General features: G+C 46.2%; 2 protein-coding genes across 3 annotated transcripts in view; both read right to left on the bottom strand.

Annotated features, from left to right (window-relative positions):
- The window catches only part of LOC125514360 (fatty acid desaturase DES2-like), a 29,456-nt gene extending 8,174 nt beyond the window's left edge, over positions 1–21,282 (bottom strand). Inside the window, exon 1 of the mRNA XM_048679668.1 lies at positions 21,155–21,282. The gene's annotated coding sequence lies outside the window, so the exon portion shown is untranslated. The remainder of the gene's footprint in view (positions 1–21,154) is intronic.
- On the bottom strand, positions 17,031–21,310 carry LOC125514359 (fatty acid desaturase DES2-like). Of its 2 annotated transcripts, none has more exons than XM_048679666.1 (2): positions 21,155–21,310; positions 17,031–18,618 (listed from the first exon to the last, which is right to left on the bottom strand). In XM_048679666.1, exon 2 carries the CDS (start codon positions 18,612–18,614, stop codon positions 17,451–17,453), a length of 1,164 nt encoding a protein of 387 aa, XP_048535623.1. In that variant the 5' UTR covers positions 18,615–18,618; positions 21,155–21,310; the 3' UTR covers positions 17,031–17,450. The 2 variants fall into 2 exon arrangements, with proteins under 2 accessions (XP_048535623.1, XP_048535624.1); XM_048679667.1 differs by lacking the exon at positions 21,155–21,310 and adding an exon at positions 18,770–21,117.
- Between the last annotated feature and the right edge of the window lie 6,169 nt (positions 21,311–27,479).

Here is a 27,479-nt window from a genome sequence, read left to right as displayed (position 1 = left end):
AGGAGATGTGCGCGCAGTACAGGGAGATCGCGCGCTGGTTCCCAAGTATGGCGATGATGAGGAACCACGCCCGCGGCCTTGTGAAGGTGATGACAGCTGCTGAAAATCAGCGCGCCTTCCCTGCCGACCGCACCATCCCGCCACCGTCCCTTCTGCTATGGGCGAAGCGCGAGGTGCAGCGCTCCCCCGACCCCAGGCAGCGCGCCCGATGGTGGATGTACCGCTTGATACGTCTCCGTCGTATCTACTTTTTCAAACACTTTTGCCCTTGTTTTGGAGTCTAACTTGCATGATTTGAATGGAACTAACCCGGACTGACGCTGTTTTCAGCAGAATTACCATGGTGTTATCAGAAACAAACATTCTCGGAATGACCTGAAACTTCACGGAGCAACTTTTTGGAAAATATAAAAAAATACCTGCAAAAGATGAAGGCCAGGGGGCCCACCACCTGTCCACGAGGGTGGGGGGTGCGCCTGCCCCCTAGGGCATGCCCCCTACCTCGTGGGCCCCTTGGAACTCCTTCGAGTCCAACTTCAACTCTATATATTGTGTTTCGGGGAGAAAAAAATCAGGGAGAAGGATTCATCACGTTTTACGATACGGAGCCGCTGCCAAGCCCTAAAACCTCTCAGGAGGGCTGATCTGGAGTCCGTTCGGGGCTCCGGAGAGGGAATCCGTCGCCATCGTCATCATCAACCCATCCTCCATCACCAATTTCATGATGCTCACTGCCGTGCGTGAGTAATTCCATCGTAGGCTTGCTGGACGGTGATGGGTTGGATGGGATCTATCATGTAATCGAGTTAGTTTTGTTAGGGTTTGATCCCTAGTATCCACTATGTTCTGATATTGATGTTGCTATGACTTTGCTATGCTTAATGCTTGTCACTAGGGCCCGAGTGCCATGATTTCAGATCTGAACTTATTATGTTTTCATCAATATATGAGAGTTCTTGATCCTATCTTGCAAGTCTATAGTCACCTATTATGTGTTATGATCCGTTAACCCCGAAGTGACAATAATCGGGATACTTACCGGTGATGACCGTAGTTTGAGGAGTTCATGTATTCACTATGTGTTAATGCTTTGTTCCGGTACTCTATTAAAAGGAGGCCTTAATATCCCTTAGTTTCCGTAAGGACCCCGCTGCTACGGGAGGGTAGGCCAAAAGATGTCATGCAAGTTCTTTTCCATAAGCACGTATGACTATATTCGGAATACATGCCTACATTACATTGATGAACTGGAGCTAGTTCTGTGTCACGCTAGGTTATGACTGTTACATGATGAACCGCATCCGGCATAATTCTCCATCACTGATCCATTGCCTACGAGCTTTCCATATATTGTTCTTCGCTTATTTACTTTTCCATTGCTATTGCTATCATCACTACAAAATACCAAAAACATTACTTTTACTACTGTTACCTTTTGCTACCGTTACCACTACTATCATATTACTTTGCTACTAAATACTTTGCTGCAGATATTAAGTTTCCAGGTGTGGTTGAATTGACAACTCGGCTGCTAATACTTGAGAGTATTCTTTGGCTCCCCTTGTGTCGAATCAATAAATTTGGGTTGAATACTTTACCCTCGAAAACTGTTGCGATCCCCTATACTTGTGGGTTATCAAGACTATTTTCTGGCGCCGTTGCCGGGGAGCATAGCTCTATTCTTTGAGTCACTTGGGATTTATATCTGCTTATCATTATGAAGAACTTGAAACATCCAAGAACCAAGATTTATCCCTCAACTACGATGGGAGGTAAGAAACTGCCATCTAGCTCTGCACTTGATTCACCTTCTGTTTTGAGTAAGCTTGCGACACCTAAACCCGCTTCTGCTATTCGTTCTGATATGTCGCATGTTATTGATGATGCCACTTCTGCTATACATGATAGTTATGATGAAACTACTTCTATGCTTGATACTACTGTGCGACTTGGTGAATTTCTTGATGAACAACTTGTTAGGGCTAGAGAGATTGAAAATATTGAATCTGATAAAACTGATGAAATTGATGATGAAGACTTGCCTGTTATTCCTGAGGGTTATGTTTTTGATAAAGAAGCTTCTTTAGCTATTTTAGCTTGCAAAGATAGATACGAACTCAAGAGGTTATTAGCTAAATGGAATAAGCAATCTCTAAATGCTAGAATGAAACCCGACCCTTCTTTTGCTACTTCACCTATCTGTATTACCGATAAGGAATATGAATTCTCTGTTGATCCTGATATAATTACTTTGGTTGAATCTGATCCTTTTCATGGCTATGAATCTGAAACTGTTGTGGCACATCTTACTAAATTGAATGATATAGCCACCCTGTTCACTACTGATGAGAGAACTCGCTACTTTTATATCCTTAAAATATTTCTGTTCTCATTAAAGGGTGATGCTAAGATATGGTTTAATTCTCTTGATCCTGGTTGTGTGCGTAGTCCCGAGGATATGATTTATTACTTCTCTGCTAAATATTTCCCTGCTCATAAGAAACAAGCTGCTTTAAGGGATATATATAATTTTGTGCAAATTGAAGAAGAGAGTCTCCCACAAGCTTGGGGGAGGCTTCTCCAATTACTTAATGCTTTGCCTGATCATCCTCTTAAGAAAAATGAAATACTTGATATCTTTTATAATGTACTAACCGATGCCTCCAGAGATTACCTGGATAGTTGTGCTGGTTCTGTTTTCAGGGAAAGAACACCGGATGAAGCTGAAATTCTATTGAATAATATGTTGACAAATGAAAATAATTGGACACCTCTGGAGCCAATTCCTGAGCCTATTCCTAAACCAACTCCGAAGAAGAGGGGTATTCTATTTATCAGTCCTGAAGATATGCAAGAGGCAAAGAAATCTATGAAATAAAAAGGTATTAAAGCTGAAGATGTTCAGAATTTACCTCTTATTGAAGAAATACATGGTCTTAATTTACCGCCTGTTGAAGAAACATATGATCTTAATCCCTTACCTATTGAAGAAACTCATGGTCTTGATAACCCGACACAGGTAGTAAAGGTAAATTCTCTCTATAAATATGATAAAGCTGAAATCCCATTTACTAAGTTTGCTAGCCCATGTTTAGATGAGTTTGATAAATTTATGGTTAAGCAAGAAGATTTTAATGCTTATTTTGGTAGACAATTGAAATACAATTCAAATATGCTTGAACACTTGGGTGATTATATGTCTAATGTCAAAGGTGAACTTAAACTTATTAGTAAACATGCTTCTATGGTTACCACTCAAGTAGAACAAGTACTTAAAGCTCAAAATGATTTTCTCAATGAATTGAATAGTAAAGATAATGATAATGTTGTTAGAGTTATGACTAGAGGTGGTAGAATGACTCAGGAACCTTTGTATCCTGAAGGCCATCCTAAGAGAAATGAGCAAGATTCTCAGAGAAATAATATAGATGCACCTAGTCCTTCTAAAAAGAAGAAAAAGAAAAATGATAGGACTTTGCATGCTTCTAGTGAACCTGTTATTGAATCACCTGAGAATCCAAATGATATTTCTATTTCTGATGCTGAAACTCAATCTGGTAATGAACCTGAAAGTAGTAATAATGTTCATGATGATGCTCAGCCTAGTAATGATAATGATATAGAAATTGAACCTTGTAGGATCGAAAGTATGTCTAGAGGGGGGGTGATTAGACTACTTGACCAAATAAAAACTTAACCTTTTCCCAATTTTAGTTCTTGGCAGATTTTAGCTATTTTAGGAAGAGTCAAGCAATCATCACACAATTCAAGCAAGCATGCAAAGAGTATATTGGCAGCGGAAAGTAAAGCATGCAACTTGCAAGAATATAAAGGGAAGAGTTTGGAGATTTCAAACGCTATTGGAGACACGGATGTTTTTCCCGTGGTTCGGATAGGTGGTGCTATCCTACATCCACGTTGATGGAGACTTCAACCCACGAAGGGTAACGGTTGCGCGAGTCCACACAGGGCTCCACCCAAGGGCAACGGTTGCGCGAGTCCACGGAGGGCTCCACCCATGAAGGGTCCACGAAGAAGCAACCACCCACAAAGGGTCCACGAAGAAGCAACCTTGTCTATCCCACCATGGCCATCGCCCACGAAGGACTTGCCTCACTAGCGGTAGATCTTCACGAAGTAGGCGATCTCCTTGCCCTTACAAACTCCTTGGTTCACTCCACAATCTCGTCGGAGGCTCCCAAGTGACACCTAGCCAATCTAGGAGACACCACTCTCCAAGAAGTAACAAATGGTGTGTAGGTAATGAACTCCTTGCTCTTCTGCTTCAAATGATAGTCTCCCCAACACTCAACTCTCTCTCATAGGATTTGGATTTGGTGGAAAGAAGATTTGAGTGGAAAGCAACTTGGGAAGGCTAGAGATCAAGATTCATATGGTAGGAATGGAATGTCTTGATCTCAACACATGAGTAGGTGGTTCTCTCTCAGAACAAATGAGTTGGAATGATGTGTGTGTTCTGTTGGCTCTCTCTTGGAATGAGAAAGAGGTGGAGGGGTATATATAGCCTCCACACAAAATCCAACCGTTACACAGTTTTCCAATCTCGGTGGGACCGAATCATAAAACTCGGTCTGACCAAAATAGTAAACCTAGTGACCGTTAGGAATTTCGGTGGGACTGACATGCAACTCGGTAGGACCGATTCGGTTAGGGTTTGGGCATAACGTAATCTCGGTGAGACCGATCACACAAACTCGGTGAGACCGAGTTTGGTAATTAGCTAACCAGAGAGTTGGTCAGGCAAACTCGGTGGGACCGATTTGCTCTTTCGGTGGGACCGAGTGAAACTCGGTGAGACCGAAAAGTTACAAAGGGGAAACACTGAGTTTACATTGCAATCTCGGTGGGACCGATTCGCTCTTTCGGTGGGACCGAAAAGTTACGAAAGGGAAACAGAGAGATTGCAACCCCATCTCAGTGGGACCGAGAACCTTATCGGTAGAACCGAATTGCTAGGGTTTTGGCAGTGGCTAATGACAAGTGAAACTCGGTGGCGCCGGATAGGAAAAATCGGTAGGACCGAGTTTGGCTTAGAGTTTTGGTCATCTGTGGATATGGGAAAGTAGTTGAGGGTTTTGGAGCATATCACTAAGCACATGAAGCAAGAGGCTCATTAAGCAACACCTCATCCCTCCTTAATAGTATTGGCTTTTCCTATGGACTCAATGTGATCTTGGATCACTAAAATATGAAATGAAGAGTCTTGAGCTTTTGAGCTTGAGCCAATCCATTGTCCTTAGCATTTTGAGGGTTCCACTTTCACATCCATGCCATGCCAATCATTGAGCTTTCCTGAAATAATCATCTTGGAATAGCATTAGCTCAATGAGCTATATGTTGTTATGAATTACCAAAACCACCTAGGGATAGTTGCACTTTCAAACCTGCTGTTGATCTTGATAACCCACAATCAAAGAATCAACATTATGATAAGAAAGATTTTGTTGCTAGGAAGATGGTAAAGAAAGAGAAGCATGGGTTTAGAAACCCATGCCTTTTCCTCCCAAACCATCCAAGAAAAAGGATGATGAGGATTTTGAGCGCTTTGCTGAAATGATTGGACCTATCTTTTTGTGTATGCGATTAACTAATATGCTCAAAATGAATCCTTATGCTAAGTATATGAAAGATATTGTTACAAATAAGAGAAACATACCAGAAGCTGAAATTTCCACCATGCTTGCTAATTATACTTTTAAGGGTGGAATACCAAAGAAACTCGGAGATCCAGGAGTACCCACTATACCATGCTCCATTAAAAGAAACTATGTTAAAACTGCTTTATGTGATCTTGGAGCCGGTGTTAGTGTTATGCCTCTCTCTTTATATCGTAGACTTGATTTGAATAAGTTGACACCTACTGAAATATCTTTGCAAATGGCTGATAAATCAACTGCTATACCTGTCGGTATTTGTGAGGATGTGCCTATTGTAGTTGCAAACGTTACTATTTTAACGGACTTTGTTATTCTTGATATTCCCGAGGACGATAGTATGTCTATTATTCTTGGAAGACCCTTTTTGAATAATGCAGGGGCTGTTATTGATTGCACTAAAGGCAATGTCACTTTTCATGTTAATGGTAATGAGCATACGGTACACTTTCCGAGGAAACAACCTCAAGTTCATAGTATCAACTCTATTGGGAAAGTCCCATCGATTATATTTGGAGATTTTGAATTTCCTCTTCCTACTGTCAAGAAGAAATATGATATTCTTATTATTGGGGATGTCCATGTCCCCGTTGAGGTAACATAGTGTTATTCGAAATTTCATCGGTTCCATGTTATTCGGAATGAGTTCATTAATAAGACTTGATCAACCTTGTTAGTGGATTCATTTTGATGATCATGAGATGGATGAAACTGGAAGGCACAACCTGCTGTACCCTCCTTTTACTTTCTGTTATTTATATTAAATAAAATAAAAATAGTCTTTTTCTGTCTGTTATCTGATTATCCGTGCAATATAAAAATACCCCAAAAATAAAATTTCTCCAAATGCTCTGAAATTTAAATATGATTTTTTTCTGGAATATTTGAGAATATTTGGCACTGAGAACACCGTAGGGGGGGTCAACCACCTGCCCACGAGGGTGGAGGGCGCGCCCTACCCCCCTGGGCGCGCCCCCTGCCTCGTGGGCCCACGGTGGCCCTCCTCCACTTATCCTTTCACCCACACACTCCTTCTTCCTCCCCCAAACACGAATAACCAGCTCAAACCCGAGTCCAAGCTCGTTTTGCTGCCATTTTCGATCTCCTTGCTCAAAACACCTCTCACAAAACTGCTTGGGGAGATTGCTCCTTGGTATGTGACTCCTCCATTGGTCCAATTATTTTTTTGTTCTAGTGCTTTATTCATTGCAATTTTTGCTGCTTAGGTGACCCTGTTCTTAAGCTTGCATGTCAAATTTATATGGTCAAAAGTAGTTTTGATGCATATTATAGCCCCTAGGCACTTGTAGGAGTAATTGCTATCGATATTATTGAGTTTGGTTTACTTTTATTTTGAAGTTACTAAAAAATTCAGAATTTTTCAGAAAATGATGAAGAAATTTTTGAGGGGCTCATCGAGTCGAAGCTCGAAGGAAAAGGCACCGAAGCCTAAGTATAATCTGCCTCGCACCGCGGAGGTTCGGGTGTGTGAATGGCCTTCCGATGATTTCTTGAGAGCAGCCGAGATTTATGAAGATTTTTATGAATTGGCTAAGAATGCAGGCCTCACCGCTTTCCTCCGCGACCAACGCAATCAGTATCTCTTACTCATAAATATCTTTGTGCAAAACTTTCATTTCCATTCTAGGAGCTCACCACCTATGGTGGAGTTTCATTTATATGATGAGCATAAGGAGATGTCACTTTATGATTTTTGCCAGGTTAGTTTAGTCCCTTTCGAGGGCAAGACAGAGGAACCACATCGCGAGGATGTGGATGAGTTTATTGATACTATCATTGTAGGGGAAACAAGGAATGTTTCCGATGCACGGATCACTAGCATACATTTTCCTGTTTTACGCCATTTTTCATTATTTGCTAGTCGTTGTTTAATTGGTCGCGAAAACTGTGGAAACCTTAGTGTCCCTGATATTATTATTTTGCTCCACGGTTTATATGGTGATAACTCTGTTAGTATGGGCGACATTATTGCTAAACGGTTAAGTCTGAACCGTACCAAGGGCCCCATCTTTGGAGGCATCTATGCTTCACGCCTAGCTGCACATTTTAACATACCTATTAGGCATTATGAGAAGGAAGAAAAAGTGTTGCCTCATGTTTATTTAGATTATAAAAGTATGGTGGCACATGATTTTATTGTTAAGAATAGGGAAGGAGAGCTTAAATACAAATTGTTCTTTGATAAACATCATTCTGAGACTATTACCCTGCCTGCTCCTTCTTTGTTTGATTTATCTGCAGGCCAGTACCTTGTTCCGTTAAAGGCTATTCATGCCTACTGGAACCCTACACCAGCTATGGAGCCAGAGACGGAACCACCAGTTGATCCTTCACAACAGTCTAATTACCAGTGGGATCCGAAGATGATTGCCAGCCAGTGGCAATAGGAGTCTTCTTCTTCATCACAGCACGACCCTAACTATTATTATGGATATCCGCCAGGCCAACCGTGGCCATAGACCAACTTAGGCCAAAAGCCTAAGCTTGGGGAGTACGTATTTCTCACCGACATTAGATTTATGTTCACATACTCATTGCTAGATGTCGGTGCTCATACTTTTTCATTTGCATCATCCATGCTAGTTAATTTCCTTTTTATGCTTTCTTCTTGTGTGTTCGATAACATTAAGAAAAACCAAAAAAGTTAGTGGTAGCTTTCAATTAGTTTACTTTCCAATGCTTGTAGTAGTAATTAAAAAGAAAACCCCAAAAGATTTCCTGTTCTTCTTTTACTTGTTGGGAGCTCTCCAGTGTAAATACTTTTATTTGTTTTCTTTCCTTTGGGGGTCGATAGGAGAATACCATAATTAAATTGTTGAAGTGGCTCTTATATGCATTATTGTTGATCTGACAAAAGAGCCCATATTGCCTTGTCTTCTCCTGTTTATTGAATGCTTGCAGATTCCAGCTTAGTCCAATGCACGTGCACTATTATTATTATTCACATCGTTCGGTCGTGCAAGTGAAAGGCAATTATGACGATATATGATGGACTGATTGAGATGAGAAAAGCTGGTATGAACTCGACCTCTTTTGTTTTTGTAAATATGATTATTTCATCGTTCCTGATTCAGCCTATTATGAATAAACATGTTTGCAATGATAAGTAGAGATCATAATTTCTTGTGCCATGCTTGATTAGCTAGGAGCTTATAATGGTTTACCTTGCGTGCCAACATGCTATTAAAATGGTTATGATGTGGTATGATAGGGTGGTCTCCTCCTCTGAATGATTTAAGTGACTTGACTTGGCACATTTTCACGCATGTAGTTGAAAAAAAATCAACATAGCCTTCATGATATTTATGTTCATGGTGGATTATATCCTACTCATGCTTGCATTCAGTGTTGATTAATTTTAATGCATGTTCATGACTGTTGTCGCTCTCTAGCTGGTCGCTTCCCAGTCTTTTGCTAGCCTTCACCTGTACTAAGCAGGAATACTGCTTGTGCATCCAATCCCTTAAACCCCAAAGTTATTCCACATGAGTCCACTATACCTACCTATATACGGTATCTACATGTCGTTCCAAGTAAATTTGTATGTGACAAACTCTAAACCTTCAAATAAATATCATGTTTTGTATGCTCGAATAGCTCATGTATCAACTAGGGATGTCTGTATCTTCCATGTTAGGCGGGTTATTCTCAAGAGGAGTGGACTCCACTCCTCACTCACGAGATAAATGGCTGGTCACCGGGATGCCTAGTCCCATGCTTTATGCAAACTAAATCAAAATAATTGCAAACAAAACTCCTCTTGGGACTCTTGTTAGTTGGAGGCACTCGTTGTTTCGAGCAAGCCATGGATTGATGCTTGTTGGTGGAAGGGGGAGTATAAACTTTACCATTCTGTTTGGGAACCGCCTATAATGTGTGTAGCATGGAAGATATTGCCATCTCTTGCTTGTTATGTTGACAATGAAAGTATACCGCTCAAAATATTATTCATGTCTATTTCAAAACCGAGCTCTGGCACCTCTATAAATCCCTGCTTCCCTCTGTGAAGGGCCTGTCTATTTACTTTTATGCTGAGTCATCATCCTCTTGGAGCGCACCGTTGTCATTTGCATTCATTATTGTTAGTTTACATTGAGTATGACTTGACTGGATCTCTTTTACCATGAATTACAATGTCTAGTCAGTCCTTGGTCTTTAAAGGTGCTCTACATTTATGTTTTGTGGTCTCGGAAAGGGCTAGCGAGATACCATCTTGCTATATCATATTATGATTGTTTTGAGAAAGTGTTGTCATCCGAGATTTATTGTTATTGCTCGCTAGTTGATTATGCTATTGATATGAGTAACTTGAGACCTAAGCGTTATTGCGAATGTGGTTAGTTATAATCTTTGTTGAAAACTTGAATTCTAGCTTTACATATTTACAACAACAAGAGCAAACAGAGTTTGTAAAAGTTTTTCTTTATCACTTTCAGTTTATCAACTGAATTGCTTGAGGACAAGTAATGGTTTAAACTTGGGGAAGTTGATACGTCTCCGTCGTATCTACTTTTCCAAACACTTTTGCCCTTATTTTGGACTCTAACTTGCATGATTTGAATGGAACTAACCCGGACTGACGATCTTTTCAGCAGAATTACCATGGTGTTATTTATGTGCAGAAACAAACGTTTTCGGAATGACCTAAAACTTCACGGAGCAACTTTTTGGAAAATATAAAAAATACCTACAAAAGATGAAGGCCAGGGGGCCCACCACCTGTCCACGAGGGTGCGGGCACGCCCCCCTACCTCGTGGGCCCCCTGGAACTCCTCCGACTCCAACTCCAACTCTATATATTGTGTTTCGGGGAGAAAAAAATCAGGGAGAAGGATTCATCGCGTTTTACGATACGGAGCCGCCGCCAAGCCCTAAAACCTCTCGGGAGGGCTGATCTGGATTCCGTTCGGGGCTCTGGAGAGGGGAATCCGTCGCCATCGTCATCATCAACCATCCTTCATCACCAATTTCATGATGCTCACCGCCGTGCGTGAGTAATTCCACCGTAAGCTTGCTGGATGGTGATGGGTTGGATGGGATCTATCATGTAATCGAGTTAGTTTTGTTAGGGTTTGATCCCTAGTATCCACTATGTTCTGAGATTGATGTTGCTATGACTTTGCTATGCTTAATGCTTGTCACTAGGGCCCGAGTGCCATGATTTCAGATCTGAACTTATTATGTTTTCATCAATATATGAGAGTTCTTGATCCTATCTTGCAAGTCTATAGTCACCTATTATGTGTTATGATCCGTTAACCCCGAAGTGACAATAATCGGGATACTTACCGGTGATGACCGTAGTTTGAGGAGTTCATGTATTCACTATGTGTTAATGCTTTGTTCCGGTACTCTATTAAAAGGAGGCCTTAATATCCCTTAGTTTCCGTAAGGACCCCGCTGCCACGGGAGGGTAGGACAAAAGATGGCATGCAAGTTCTTTTCCATAAGCACATATGACTATATTCGGAATACATGCCTACATTACATTGATTAACTGGAGCTAGTTCTGTGTCACCCTAGGTTATGACTGTTACATGATGAACCGCATCCGGCATAATTCTCCATCACTCATCCATTGCCTACGAGCTTTGCATATATTGTTCTTCGCTTATTTACTTTTCCGTTGCTATTGCTATCATCACTACAAAATACCAAAAACATTGCTTTTACTACTGTTACCTTTTGCTACCGTTACCACTACTATCATATTACTTTGCTACTAAATACTTTGTTGCAGATATTAAGTTTCCAGGTGTGGTTGAATTGACAACTCAGCTGCTAATACTTGAGAGTATTCTTTGGCTCCCCTTGTGTCGAATCAATAAATTTGGGTTGAATACTTTACCCTCAAAAACTGTTGCGATCCCCTATACTTGTGGGTTATCACCGCTCATCCACCACGCCGCCGGCCGCCACGGACCACGTCACCGACGCCGTCCTCGCTCTCCCAGCCCCAATCAACAACGCCTACTGGGAGAGGCGCAATCCATGGGTCCTTGGGCCCTATGACGACTCTGACGGCGAGTCTTCTAACGACGAGTCCAGTGACGATGATGAGGACGAGTCCTCTGACGACGAGGTGGATGAGGTCGTCGTCCTCTCCGACGACGAGCCTGAAGTGCAGCTGCTGGCTCCCGTCCTCGACGCCGTGGAGGGGGACAGGAACCTCCCAATCCACGTGGATGCACTGCCGGAGGTCGCCGATCTCCCAGACGGCATCGTCATGAAGCAAGAACAAGATGGCGGCGAGGAAGATGTGGTGGAGCCGACGCCGGGCAAGAAGAAGAGGGCGGCCGTGACTGCGGTGCGCCGCTCCCAGTGCCTGAAGATGCTGAACAAGGAGGAGTGAAGTGCTGACTTCAGTTACTTTAGCGCAAAAATATTCAGTTTCGTCAGTCCTGAACTTTCGTAAGTTCAGTAAGTTCCTAGGTTCAGTTTCGTCAGACACTATCTACTATTAGTTGCTATCTATGTCAGGCACTATCTACTACTAGATGCTATATATGTCAGACTATGAATGGCAATACTATCTATCTATGTCAGACTATCTATATATGTTACTTGCTACTTGCTACATATGTTAAGTTATTTGTCAGACTATCTAAGCTACTTGCTATATATGTTACTTGCTACTTGCTACTTCCAACTATGTCACTACTATCAGTTATCCACACATGATATATGCAGAGTAAAATAGCCTCATCATAGATAAAACATTCTTACTTAATTAACTTAGCATGAGTACTCACTTAGCATAGTAGGTCTTAACATAAAAGTCATTACATCTTAGATAAAACCAACTAGTTCTTAAACCATAAGAGTACCTCCCTCCCTCATACCATTCTGAAAGCACATGAAACTTTCCCAAAATATACACCTAACATGCATGACATTCCAAGGCCAGATATATATATAGGCGTACTGATTACTTAACCCACACAACAAGCACTTCACTCATTCATAATTGCATTGATCCTCTCCAGCTTATCTTTGATGGCATGCCCAGCATTGAGCAGATCAGCAATCAGATACTCCAGCTTCTTCTTCTCTTGCTTAAGTAGGTCCCTGTCCCCCTCCACTTTCTTCATGGTCTTCCTCATGTTCTGAATGATATCTGCTTGGCTTTGAAGAATGCACCTTTGCTCCTTGGCAAGCTTCATCTTTTCCATACTTATCTCAATCTTTGCTTGATCCTCAAGTTGTTTCTTCTTTGCATTTAGATCATTGATTGCCTGTCTGTTATAGTCCATGTCATGAGACATCTTGCCATCTTGATAGTCAAAATGCTTGGATACATCTTCCACCAACTAGCTGTAGTTGTTTGATAGGAAATCAATTTCCTTCTTTAGCTTGGCCACCTCTTTCTCATGGGCTTGTTTGTCCTTCACCCTCCCCAAGTTCTGCTCATGGTACATGTCCCAAATCCTTGTTAGGCACCTTTGTAGAATCTCTAGCCAATGACCATCCACCCACTCCACAACCCCACAGTTCACACCTACATCCTACAGAAGCAATTATTTATAATTAAGCACAAAGCACTTAGTAACAAACTTAGTACAGATAACTAAAGTCATAAAGTCATTTCATTTAACTGAAACCCTTTGTTTAAATCAATATGCTCTCTGAATTATGCAAACATAATTCTTTCATAGTAAGCACACAACACCTGACTTAGCATCAGAGATAAATTCAGTTAACAACTATATTTAGCAATAGATATAAATTCATTTAACTCTGTTCTTTTTCAGTTAACAGCTATATTCAGTTAACACCTAACAAATACATTCAGTTCACAGTACACTAAAGATCTCTGCATGTAGGTGTTCTCAGGTTCAGTCATGTATTGAATTCAGTTAACTAAAGATCTACTTGCACATATAGCTTTCATATGTATGGCACTTTCAAGTTTCAGTTCTAAACTACAGCACACATCTCTGCACACCACACATCTCTGCACCACATGCTGCACCACACATCTCCAGCAGCAAAACACATCACACATCTCCACCAGCAAAACAAGTTAGCGTGCAAGATTTAATACTTGCTGCACAGGACAACCCAGGAATCGTCTCCCAGTCAAATCACCTTCAAAAGCCACCATCTTCTTCGGCCTCTGATGATGCATCATGCACGTCGGCTCAGATTGAGTGTATGAACCACAGAAAGATGGTTCCACCACTCTGTCAGGGGTTTCCTGCAAAAGAAACTTCGAATCAAACCAAAAGCAACTTGGAATCTCCTATTTTGATGAACTAACCCTAACCCTAACTCTGTTCCATCACTATGCACTTACAAAGAGCTGAGGATCCATTGAAACCATGTTGATGTCCTCGTCCGAGCTCTCCTCGTCATTTCAGGATGGCATCCTCAACTTCTACCGGCAGCAATGGCCGCGGCGGCGACGGCGATAGGCTGACCTAGCTCAGAGCACCAGGGAGAGGGAGAGGATGAGGACGAGTGAGAGCGAGCGAGGAGGAAGAGAATGAGCGAGTGGCTGAGCTCGCTCTAACTTATTGGCCTACCGACAGCCGCCGTTCCGACAGCGGACGGGCCGTTAACGACCATCAACGCGCGGCGGCCGTCCGTTGGCCAGCGTGGCAACTGATTCGCGGGCCCAACCGGTCAGATTCGGGGTTAGCATGAATGAAGCAAACGATTTCGCGACTTGGTAGTTTTTTGTCACGGTTTAGGACAAATTCGATAGTTTCGCACAAAATCATAGAGTGGTAGTTTTTCGTCACGTTTTCGTCAATTGTGATGGTTTTTGGTTAAACACTCGGGATTTATGTGATGTACTGTGTAAGCTATTGTTGCGTGCGCTCTCGGGTCGGCAGGACGGACACGGATGGGCGTCTGTCTTCCCTCCCGTGTGCCATCAGCATGAGTTATTGAGTTGCTCCCCCATCCATTGAGGCGCTCCGTTAAGATCGAGGCGGAGTAAACCTCCTGCTCCCTGGCACGGCACGCATCTAAATGCGTACGGTAGCACCACGATGGCATTGCACTTGCCCGGTTGACCCTACGTTTCGGCCAAATCTCGGCTGGAAATCCGTAGTGCGTGCATTGAATTGAACTCATGGCACATGGGATGGGAGGGACCGGGAATATTGCCCCGCCCCCCGGCCAAGCACATCAATTTTGCGTAGTACTACAGGCATAGGCGAGAAATAAATTGGCGGTAGTAGCTCCCGTTTGCAAGAGAGACAAGTCGAGGCTCCAAAATCTGGCCTCACATTCACAAGCACAGTTTCCAGGATTATTGGCGCACACTGGGCTGCTTGCGATGCTCAGACGCAGCTTTCAGCATTACACTGTGCAAGATTGCTGGATTTGGACCGCTAACAACGCTGACCACAGCTTCCAGATTGGACCACAACGTGACAGTGAGACAGGACTTGGACGTACCAAGCACAACGAAATATCGCATAAATGTCGACCAAAAGCAATCTTGTGTGCAGCAAAGAGATTAAAGACATAGGCTGCCGCGGCGGAACGAGATCCTCTAACGTAGAACAAAACTACTGCAGAGGGACGTTCAACACAGATCACCGTCCGTGCAGCATCCAATGGCAATGGCTAAATACCGGCAAAACATAGCTATGCCATCGGCCCATGAGCACGATGCGGCCCAGTCCAATGAGATGGTGCGAGGATGACAAAAACGTGATAGCTTAAGAGAACACGGTGCCCTGCTCGTCGATTTGTAAGTAAATTGTAAATCTCTGCCTTTCTTTTGCCATCTTGAGATTTGCTTTAATAATAAGAGTGGAATTAGTCGAGCTGTCGTCGTCAGATTTATTTTGAATTCGATAAAGCTTTGCGCCACTCTGCATCGATCTTGTAATTAGGGCAACTTCAACGCGCCGACACAAATGAGCCGTGCATGTCCGTTTGCATCAAAACGGATGAAAACACCGGTCCAACATGCCAACCCAAGCCTAAAATCAGTCCACGTGCTGTTCATCTAGACGCATTTCTCGCCCAATCTGGCCACTTCTCCGTCGCCGTCCAGTTCACTCATCGCCGTCGTTCGCTCGCCGAAGGAGCGCTTGGCCAGACTCATCGTCGCCATTCACTCGCCGCGCAAAGATGCAACTCCAATGCGCCGACGCACATGGGTGTGGATTTTTCCCGCTTTTTCCATTTGGTCGGCCGATCGAACGCGTATGTGCCACCCAAAGTTCACTTAAATTTAATTAAACATAAATTAAAAACTGTAAAAAATAAGATTGATGCCACCTAGCGGCTGTCCAGCACACTACCCTATGCGTCGTCATCCGCGTCGACGAGGATGACAAAGTGCGGCGCCCCCCCTCCCCCCTCCGGGAAGGCCTGCTGCCGCATCGCCCGCGCTGCCTCCTCCGCCGTCTGGGGCGCCAGCGACTCTGCTGCATGACGACGCGATAGTACGAGTGGGGGTCAACCTACAGGCCGTGGGAGAGATTGACATCAGGCCACGACAGTGACGCGCAACAATACGAGTGGTGCAGCGAGCGGTGCACCGGGAAGTGGAGCCTGTCCCGTGGCCAGCAACCCCTCCCTACACACAGCACTAGCGCGAAGGCGTCCGGAGGCGGTTGGGGCGGCCCACGGAACGAGCTGGCGCAAACGTCAAACTTGCCCTTGCCCTTGCCTTTGTTGTTGAAGGAACCCATAGCAAACACGCGGGATAGATAGGGTTTGTTGTCGCCGGTGAGGGAGCGCGCGAGGGTGGCCAGATTGGACAGCGACGGAGAAGTGGCCAGATTGGGCGGGAAATGTGTCCAGACGAAGACCGGTGTTTTCGTTTGTTTCGATGCAAACGGATACACACGGATCATTTGCGTTAGCGCGTTGGAGTTACTCTAATTACAAGATCGACCTAGAGTTGCACAAAAATTTATCAAATTCAAAACAAATCTGATGACAATAGTTAGACTAATTCCACTCTTATTATTGAAGCAAATTTCAAGATGGCAAAAGAAAGGCAGAGATTTGCAATTTACGTACAAATCGATGAGCAGGGCACCGTGTTCACTTAAGCTATCGTGTTCCGTCGACCTCGTGCGTTTTTTCGTCCTAGCAACATCTCATTGGACTGGGCCGCATCACGCTCATGGGCCGATGGCTTCGTTATGTTCTGCCAGTGTTTAGCCGTTGCCATTGGATGCTGCACGAACGGTGATCCGTGTTGGACGTCCCTCTGCAGTAGTTTGTTGTACGTCAGAGGATCTCGTTCCGCCGCGGCCCGCGGGACGGAGTAGACAACCTTGCTTGACAGAGCAAGCGAGCAACCATCCATTTCCAGAGACGAGATAAAAATCACGAGAAAGAACATCATCTAAACTGGAGTACTCAAAAAAGTTGCCCTTCCTTCGACGATCAGTTATTCCGCCATAAACACGAAATGGTCTACAACAACATGACACGGACGGGGGGAGATGACGCCAATGCAATGACAGACGCACACACAACACACGCGGCCATGTCCACGGTCACGGACACCGACGACGACAGCCGGCCAAACCTAAGCCGACGACTGGAACACAGAGAAAAAGTAAAGACGGAACTGACCAAAGTCACGGACACGCTACTCTTCCTTGCACCACTCAGCTCTTCTAGCACTGGCACGGTAATAGTAGTCTTCTTTTGTGCCCAAATGCCCTCTGCTATCTAAAGACTAACCATATGACTGTAGGTAGATGGATGGAATTACTTGGTAGGATCTCTTCTCTGAGTTCTTTCTCGAGCACCGTTGATGGATCTTGACGGCTAGAACTTGTTGCTGTACCAGAAGACCCCCTTGCGGTCCTCGGGCTCGACGTAGATGCACTCCTTGGCCTCGCGCCATGTGGCCTTGGCGACGGGGGTGGGGTCGAACTGGTAGTACTCGCCGAGGATGGGCTTGATCGCCTTGGTGGCCTCCATGGCGTGGTAGTGCGGCATGGTGGAGAAGAGGTGGTGCGCCACGTGCGTGTCCGTGATGTTGTGGAACACGCGGTTGAGGATGCCGTAGTCGCGGTCCATGGTGGCCAGCGCCCCCCGCAGCCAGTCCCACTCCGTCGAGTCGTAGTGCGGCAGCGCCGGGTGGGTGTGCTGCAGGTAGGTGATCAGGACCAGCCAAGCGTTCACGATCAGCAGCGGCACGCCGTAGACCCGCACCACCCACCAGAACCCGAACGACGACACGAGCTTCAGCAGAGCCAATGACACGGCCAGCACTCCGACGTCTGAGATGAAAATCTGGGCTCGCTCCCGGTCGTTGTAGATCGGGCCGTAGGGGTCGAAGTGGCAGGCGAACCGCGGGTACGGGCGGCCTGAGGCGTTGAGCGCCAGGTACAGCGGCCACCCGAGGGTGAGCTGCACGACGATGTGCACCAGACGGCCGACGGGGTTGTTGTAGATGTAAGGGGTGTACCACGCCAGCGCCTCCTTCTGCTTGGGGACGAACACCTCATCGCGCTCCAGCGACCCGGTGTTGGAGTGGTGGCGACGGTGGCTGTACTTCCACGAGAAGTAGGGGACGAGCAGCCACGAGTGGAGCACCAGGCCGACGGTGTCATCGAGCAGCGAGTAGTCGGAGAAGGCGTGATGGCCGCACTCGTGCGCGATGACCCAGACGCCGGTCATGACGCAGCCCTGCACGACCCAGTAGAGCGGCCAGGCGCCCAGCTGCAGCACGCTCGGGAGGGTGGGGATCCAGACCAGCGCCGCGTACAGCAGGGCCGCGACGATGACCAGGTCATGGACCACGTAGGAGAAGGACTTGATGATGGAGCGCTGGAAGCAGTGAGGCGGGATTGCCTTCTTGATCTGACCCAGCGTGAACGGCGGCTTGTCCGTCGGCGAGCGCTGGTAGGCTGCGCCGCCGTTGGCGCGGCCGAGCTGCTCCTGCTTCTCCCGCTCCTTCTCCGTCATCCTGCCGCCAGCACCCATGATGCTGCAGACAACAAAAGAGCACAGGTGGTCAGATGGCACGAACGAAGTTATATCGTACTCTAGCATAAGAGATTAAGAACAGAACAGTATATTCTAGCAGCATGATTCTACATAATTGCTATGAACGAAAATATCTAGCAAGCGGGCTATACTTTACTCTAGTTCTGCTGGCGCACGACAGGGGCAGCGACGCAAGGAAAACACGAGGGGGTGTTATATCATCGCCAGTGGTGGTGGTGGCGTGCCCCGATGCTAACAAGATAAAATATTCCTCCCTTCAAAAATATCCCTTTCCCTCTGAAGAAAAGAGATAAAATATTCCTAGATGACATGCCAAGTGGGGGGATCGCGGCATGTGCGAGCCCAATGGCATGTTCAGATTCCCTTTCGGGTTCGTGCACCGTAGCTGCTTCACATGCACTGCTGCTAAGCGAAATTCAGATCCGCCCAGCCCATGCCTCTGAACAATCACAGACAATCGGCTGCCGTACTTCAGTAAAACACAGGGATAAGGTGACCGATCAAATGGTCAAGTAAAGCAAAGATATGCGCAAGAAACTCGTTCAAAATGAGGCAGTGCACCGAGAGTCCGGCTCACACGCATGTACATATCTAGTAAGATAAGGTGATCAAATCCTACCAGACACACCTTGGACGGTCAAATATAAGCCATCGGCCGTCTCTTCAAGTAGAACGCCAATATGGACGAATACGTCTCTCTCTCCCGCCTCTGTACTACGACCAAGACATATTCAGTCAGAGCCGAGTCACCCACCTACCACCCCTCGTCTGGAGCACACCTCCCCACCGCAGCTCACCTCAGCGCAGCAGTGGGCGACCGAGACCAAGGAACAGCAGTAAAACGAGGCACCACGTGATCATCACGTTGAACAGCGCGCATCTTGACACGGTAGGTGGACTTCCGATTCAGATGCCATCTTGACACGGAGTAGCTTTCAAGACAGAAAGAGAAGTCCCACGGCCAAACCATAAACCATAATACAGGCAGCTCCGGATTGCGATGTTCAACTTTACTGATTCATGGCAATAAACCCCCGCTAGCCGATTGATTAGGACTGGCCTGCTAATTCGCGGCAGGCATTAACCCTGGATTACACGGCTGTAGGCGACCGATTAGGACTGCTGGCTCCGCGTGATTAGGAGGACCATAGCGCGGCAACAGGGCGCGCATACGGGCTACTACCTACCACGGCTGCCTACAGGGCAAGTACAGAGCGCGGTGCCATCCAAGGTGGACGAGGGCCCATGGGCACCCAGATCTGCGCCTTTGGTCGCTTGTGCGCGTCCAGCTAAGCTGTCTGCGGCCGGAAATGAGAAAAAAAAGAGGCGGTGCAGGCCCGCCCTGTGGCTGTGGGCCTGGATCCGCCAAATATTGCGCAGGCTCTTTCTGGCCCACGCAGGCTTTTCTGTACCTTAGCGCAGGCACGCGGTCGTGGGGTGACGAAACGGAAGGGGACAATCGCCACCGTCCAGGCGCCGGCGACAGGATATCTGACGGGGTCGTGAATCACGGTGACTTTTTCTAGGTCAGGAGCAGCGCGCACGAGCCCGCCAGCCGCCGCCGCCGCCGACCAGCGCGTGCGACGCGACGTGCTGAAAGGAACGGCCTAACTTTTTTTTCTTTCTTATGATGATATGATAGTATCCCAACGACTTGAGCACGAGAAGCATATGGCTCCGCCTGCCGTGCTTCGTTGGAAAAAGAGATTTTCTGTGCTAGTCATAACGGCCACGGCATCGGCCTGCCTCTAAACTGAAAGATTGCCTGTCATCAAAGGCCAATTAGTGTTACCCGGGAAAAAGATATGCAATTGGTGTTGCTAGGCCTAATCACGACCTGGAGTAATTCTGTTTGTGTTTCTCAATGAAAATCGGGGACTACAATTTTGGTGCAGCTTTTCAAACAAAACTAGTACTAACGGGTAGCTGACAAAGGCAGCTGCGCCAGAAAAGATGGCGGATTCTACGAATCTAAAATGAGTGGTAACGGCCGAGGTGCAGAGATCAGGGCCCAAAAGGCATACCGAAATATCTGGATGCCATCCGCACCAATATTCTGCAGATCTGGTAGCAAGATGCAGCAGAATCCGCGTTTAAATGTCTATATACGCGCATCAGCGCTAATCAGGGGCGATTCGCTCTAATCCTGCCCGTTGCTGCCTCGGGCGAAACAGTGCATGGGACACGCGCATTTCGCTGGGAATTCGGTCGGAGGTAGGTGCAGGGGCCAGCGGGGCAGCGAATTGACGGACCGGTGGCAGGAATCAGGAGCGGCAGCAAAGAGGGGAGAAAAACAGCAGCCCCTCGAGCTCCTCTCGTGGCGGCGCCGCCGGTGGCTCCACGAGGGATAGGCCGGGAAACGGGATGGACGCGGCAAGGCACCCTGCCTACTCGCCATTCCCCACGGCCAAAACGGCCGGAGCAGAGCAGATTCCGCGCGAATCCGCGCCGAAGAAAATGAATCTAGGAATTAACCATACGAGCGACGGATTCGCGGGGGCGACGAATGGCGATACCTGATAGGGGTGGTGGTCGAGGCGGCGGGAGCGGAGCAGATCGGGCCGGCGGACACCACACACGCGAGCGCGCGCACCCTCTTCCCTCTCCGGCGCCTCTGCTCCTCTTGTTGACGGGACGAACGAGTGGTTTGTGCGGGGGGGAGGAGCAGGCCGCCTCCGAGTCCACCGGTGGGGGATGCTATTTAAAAGCGCCCCGTCCCCTCACGCGCGCCCGCTGGCGCGTGGGCCCCGAGAGCCAGATGGGGCGCACTGACCCAAGAAATCTGGCCCCGTACACGTGTCGCGATTTGTATCGCTCGTCTGAGGGGGCTGTGGCCCGGGTCTCGCATGGCGGGCCGCCGGCCGTCCGTTCGGGCCATCCGACGGCGGGGAGCCTGCCACCAGAATGGCGTGGGATTGACCACTAGATATAGCGGCAATTTTGTCAGTCTGCTGAGGCCTTTCCCCTGCATAGAAGTACAGCAAACAGATCCTGGATGATAGATACTACTCCTTTTGTAACTTCGAAAAAACATATTTTGAAGATTACAGAAAAAAATTGTGAAACAAAATAGCAGATAAAAAGGAATGCCCACATGTAAATTTTGGTGATTTTTTTATTAATTCACGGTGCAAACATCTCCAGACAAAAATTATGGTACATGTGTATGTTTATATTAGTTGCAAAAAAAGTATGCTTATATCATGTTTTTTCTGTGGGGATGTTTATCGTGTTGTAATCTTAATCTAGTACTCCCTCTGATCCTAGGCATTGTATAGATGTTGCCATCAATTAATTCGAATCAGAGGGAGTAGTATAGTAGGGTGTCTTAACTTATTATACTTATACGCAACTTGACAATTACCATTTTTCTTGATGAGTTAAACACTTACATTAGTACACATATATATACATTATCTATTCACATTTTTTTAAAACTTGTTGAAATGAATTTTCACTCAAGTTACAATATCATAGTATGATTCAAGGATTAGAAATGGCATGTTCATGAAGATAAATATATGCCATGTGCATCTGAAATATTGCACGTGGTTTTCGACCGGCCAATCATTCTTTCTCAGGTCTATGTAACATACGGTGTCCACCTGTCAAGGCAACCAAGAATTATGTTGTTTATTGGATGAGTGGCATAGCTTCTACCATTTTGCGATAGAGATTAAAGTTTACCCGGAAAAAATAGAGATCAAAGTTCAATTTTAGCCATGCATTTGTCTTCCCCGATTTGAATATTATTTTATATCGTAAATCATCTGTCTATCGACGATAAAGCTATATAATGACCTGTCGGCCTTTTAAATTCCACGATGATGTGTCCGCTGCAAGCACATTTATGTGGTGCATGTCTACAAGTTAGACTTGGTGTTTCCATATAAGCAAGCATTCGCAGTATCGGACATGTTGCTAGTTCATTTGGCAACTATTACATTTTCTATTATTGTGATTCTCCTTAAACTTTTGTGTATAAACTTTATGAGACAATTTTAGTCTGTTATATACTTTTTCCAACAAAAATATCTAAAACCTCAAATACTAATTGCAAAAGGCAAAACCCAACAAATGAAAAAAAAGAGTATAAATAATAGCATGATGACATCGTATTATCATGTAATCCCTATGTTCACAAATGTAACACGTTTTTAGAGAATTCGAGAAGCGCCCAAATCATTGTAAAGACACATTTATGTCCTCAATTTTGAATTTTGAATCGCCCAGCCTAGCGTCTTCCTTGTCACGCCCTGCACGCCCGCGTGGCCGTACCAAGCATCTTTGATTCCAGGACGTCGCCACGCCAAGAAGACAATGCCTAGGAGACAACACTCCTCGCCCATCACGTCGTCGTTCCAAGGTGTTCATCGGCTAGCACGTAGTCAAGTACCTGGCGCTCCTTAACACGCGCTAGGCACTTCACCGAGAACCAAACGCTACTCGCCCGATCAGCTGGCGCACCTCACTGCAAGCAGCAACACCTCCTCCCTTTCTCTGCTTCTCCTCTTCCAGCAATAGATCCTCTGAATCAGCAACATCAACAACTCCTCATCTCCATCAGCGACTCTTCTGCATCCTCTACATTGGCGGTGATGGATTATGGATGGGCTTAGGCCCATATAAGACAATAATCCCTAGTTAATCTCTAAGTCCCATGAATGTGCACGGCAAGTGGTGGAAAGTTTAGTACCATACCGCTACAATAAGAAAGAGTGAGACCTATTTATAAGGGATGCTCTACCACTTGCTATTGGGAGCTTGGGAATAGGAGTTGTACACGTGCGCTCCTCCTCCGCCGCCCGCCTCACCATGCCACGCCTCGTCACGACGTGCACACCCCATGGGTTGCGGGAATGAGCTGAGCCGAATCTTATTTTTGCCGGTCAGGAATGGTTAATTAATCTTGGATTGCCTATATCAGTGGAGTGAACTCTAATCAGTTCACTCCCTCCCTCTCGCACAACCCTAGCCGTTATCTATTGTTCCTCTCTCTGTGCTCCTTCAGGCGATCCCTTCCCGACGACCGCGTGCACGGTTGGTCGGGGAGCAGGTGCCTCCGGAACCCTATCGTTTGAGATCCTGCCCGGGAGAACGGCAATAAGGTTTTTGTGGAACGTCTCGATGCGACTTCTCCCGATCCGTCCTTGCCTCGCCTCTGCTTCCACTGCTTACCCTACATCGACTCCATGGCCGCCACCTAAGCCTCCAAGAAGAAGGTCGGTGCCGAGGCTGCCGCTACCGCCGCCGTGTTGGCCTAGCCAACCGGAGGGTATGACTCGTTCACCCCTATTTGCTCGTCCATGTGCTGGCCGTATATGTGTTGTTCATCGATGTTTCGTTTCTATGTACTATACGTGCTCACATGCTTAGGTATCAGTATGAGATGCATACCATGAAGGAAATATGCCCTAGAGGCAATAATAAAGTTATTATTTATATTTACTTATATCATGATAAATGTTTATCATTCATGATAGAATTCTATTAATCGGAAACTTGGTACATGTGTGAATACATAGACAAAACAGAGTGCCCCTAGTATGCCTCTACTTAACTAGCTTGTTTATCAAAGATGGTTATGTTTCCTAGCCATAGATGATACGTCTCCAACGTATCTATAATTTTTTATTGTTCCATGCTATTATATTATCTATTTTGAATGTTTAATGGGCTTTAATATGCATTTTATATTATTTTGGGACTAACCTATTAACCAAAGTGAAAGGATCGATATGGTTGACTAGAGAGGGGGTGAATAGGCAACTAACAATTTTTAGCTTTTCTTTACCAAATTAAACTTTGCATCAAAGTAGGTTGTCTAGATGTGCAACTAGGTGAGCAAACTATATGATGCAACAACAACAAGCACACAAGCAAGCAAGAGAAGTAACACTAATAAGCTTGCACAAGTAAAGGTACGAGATAACCTAGAGTGGAGCCGGTGAAGACGAGGATGTGTTACTGAAGTTCCTTCCTTTTGAGGGGAAGTACGTCTCCGTTGGAGCGGTGTGGAGGCACAATGCTCCTCAAGAAGCCACTAGGCCACCGTATTCTCCTCATGCCCTCACACAATGCGAGATGCCGTGATTCCACTATTGGTGCCCTTGGAGGCGGCGACCGGACCTTTACAAACAAGGTTCGAGCAATCTCCACAACTTAATCGGAGGCTCCCAACAACACCACGAAGCTTCACCACAACGGACTATGGCTCCATGGTGACCTCAACCGTCTAGGGTGCTCAAACACCCAGGAGTAACTAGATCCGCTAGGGATTAGTGGGGGAATCAAATTTCTCTTGGTGGAAGTGTAGATCGGGGCCTTCTCAACCAATCCCGAGCAAAGCAACAAGTTTGATTGGCTAGGGAGAGAGATCGGGTGAAAATGGAGCTTGGAGCATTAATGGAGCTTTGGGGGAAGAGGTAAGTCAACGAAGAAGAAGAGGACCCCCTTTTATAGAATGGGATACCATCCAACCGTTACCCCAAGACAGCCCCGCAGAGGGCGGTACTACCGCAGGGGGCAGCGGTACTACCACTGGACCCAGCGGTACTACCGCTCCCCCTTGCGGTACTATCACCCAGCCTGGGAGGGCTTGAAGAGAGAGCAGGAATCGTGCCCAGCGTGGTACTGCCGCGGTGGTAGGGCGGTACTACCGCCCTCGAGCGGTACTGCCACTTCTACTACCGCTGCAAAGTGCCGCTCAACCCGACACGAGATGCAACCCCCTCGAGTCGACGCGGTAGTAGCCCGATACCGCAGCGGCACTGCGGCTGAGAACCACAAGCGGTACTACCGCTGGGTACCGTGGTACTACCGCTTGGACACAAAACATCACAATAGCAAGGGGAACGAGCTCTTCAGTGAAGCGGAAAGGCTCGGAGGGTGAGAGAAGGATGTGTACGTGTTGATTCCACCCAAGCCTTACCAAAGCGGACCCCCTCTTGATAGAATGGTGACTCCTACGAAACTAGTCCAGCAAACAAGAAACGAAAGAGCTACACCGTCTTGAAAAACACTTCGAGGGGAAAGAAATCGTCTTGTGCCAAAGGATGAATCTTTGAAAGGCTCAAAGCGCACAGTTAGTCCGCAAACATGTTGTCATCAATCACCAAATACATCGAGAGAGCTATGCCTTAACAATCTCCCCCTTTTTGGTGGATTGATGACAACCAGGGATTTGCACAGGGATAAGGCATGAAAGTAAAGATACTGAGAACTAAAAAATATAGACGGGCTCCCCCTGAATGTGTGTACCTAGTTAGTAGTGCCTTTGGAATGCAAGACACGCACATTAGGATCAACACTCCCCCTATATTTTATAGTCCAACAATCTAAGCATAGGATACATGAGAGCAGGGTATATAACAGGATAAGCATGCAACTCATAAGATACCAAAATACTAGATAGACATAGATAATGAAGATAAAGATAAGGTAGCATATGTCTCACACCATATGTCTGGAACTTAGGTCTCACTGGCACAAAACCAAACAAAGCAAACAACGAGAAAACACAACGACACCACAAACCACAAAGACACACTCGCAACACGGCAACAACAACAACACAAATCCCTAAACTCTCCCCCCTTTGGCATCGAGACACCAAAAGGGCAAAGAGCGTTGCTACGGCTCCAGGTGATAGCAAGCTGAGGATCTCGAACATCACATCCCAGCGGGATCGTCTGCACCGCCGTCATTGGTCGGAAACTACTCTGTGTCTGAATCAGTCCACTGGCAATGCTGGTGAACCCACTCCTCCTCATCAGTGATCCTCTCCTCAGATCCGTTGTTAACAGTGGCACCCAACTGGTGCATGAGCTCCTTGTGACATCTGCGGGCCTTCTTCTCAGAGACATGAGACATGTACTGGCCATGAGACTCCATGCAGAAAAGTTTCTTCATCTTGCGCTTAATCCTCTTAGCCCATGAGGGCTCCACACCGGAGGGCTCATAGTCCTCATCCTTGTCGGCCTCAGCCTCGTCCTCGGTCTCCATGTCAGCCTCAGAAGGTGGATCACCAGATCGAGGGGCCTGGGTGCCCCAGTTGCCCTTCTTCCTCAGACGCTTGATATCATGAGAAATCAACTCTCCAGTTTCCAGCGCAGTCCTGGGATAGAGATGTGCCCAGGCCTTCTCAATGAGCAGCATGATGAAAGGACCATAGATCGGGCACTTGCGCTTAGAAATGGCAGAAAAAAGTTTAGACCACATAACATGAGAAATGTCCAGGGACTCTCCAATGTTTGCTTCCTTCTCATGCTGGCAGAAGAGAAGCATGTCCACGAGATAGGAGTGGACCATATCCAGATTCCCAATGCGAGGGAAAAGAGTCTCTCGGAAGACACGGTGAAGGATGTCCAGATAGGTAGACACCTCATAGGTTACCTTCTTTGTCTTGGGGTTAACCTTCTTAGAACAGTAGGGCCAGAGGGCTTGCTTGTGAGTGGAGGTGACATTGCGGTGAGGATGGAAGCCGACTGGATTCTCAAGCCTGTGATCTTCCATCCCAAGTAACTCCATGAAGGCCTTCCACTTGATAGTGAGCAACTTGCCATTCGCCATCCAAGTCAGAGTCCTTTTTGCATCAGTTCCAAGATGGACAATGGCATAGAATTGACATATCAAATCGGCATCAAAATCCTTGTTGAACTGCATGATTCTGAGAATGTTCAACTGAGTGCACATCTGAAGGGCTCCGCCAAAGTACTTAGGGTCCTTTTTCATAGGATCGGTGTCGATGGAACGAACATCAACATAGTGATTCTTCTTATCCTTGATCACATCGAAGAAGATGGCGAACTAAAAGCGATTCCAGAACGGGCGGTTGACCAA

The sequence above is a fragment of the Triticum urartu genome, chromosome 6 (genome assembly GCF_003073215.2).
Source record: "Triticum urartu cultivar G1812 chromosome 6, Tu2.1, whole genome shotgun sequence".
Taxonomy (NCBI): Eukaryota; Viridiplantae; Streptophyta; class Magnoliopsida; order Poales; family Poaceae; genus Triticum; species Triticum urartu.
This window is presented reverse-complemented; position numbering and strand designations above follow the sequence as displayed.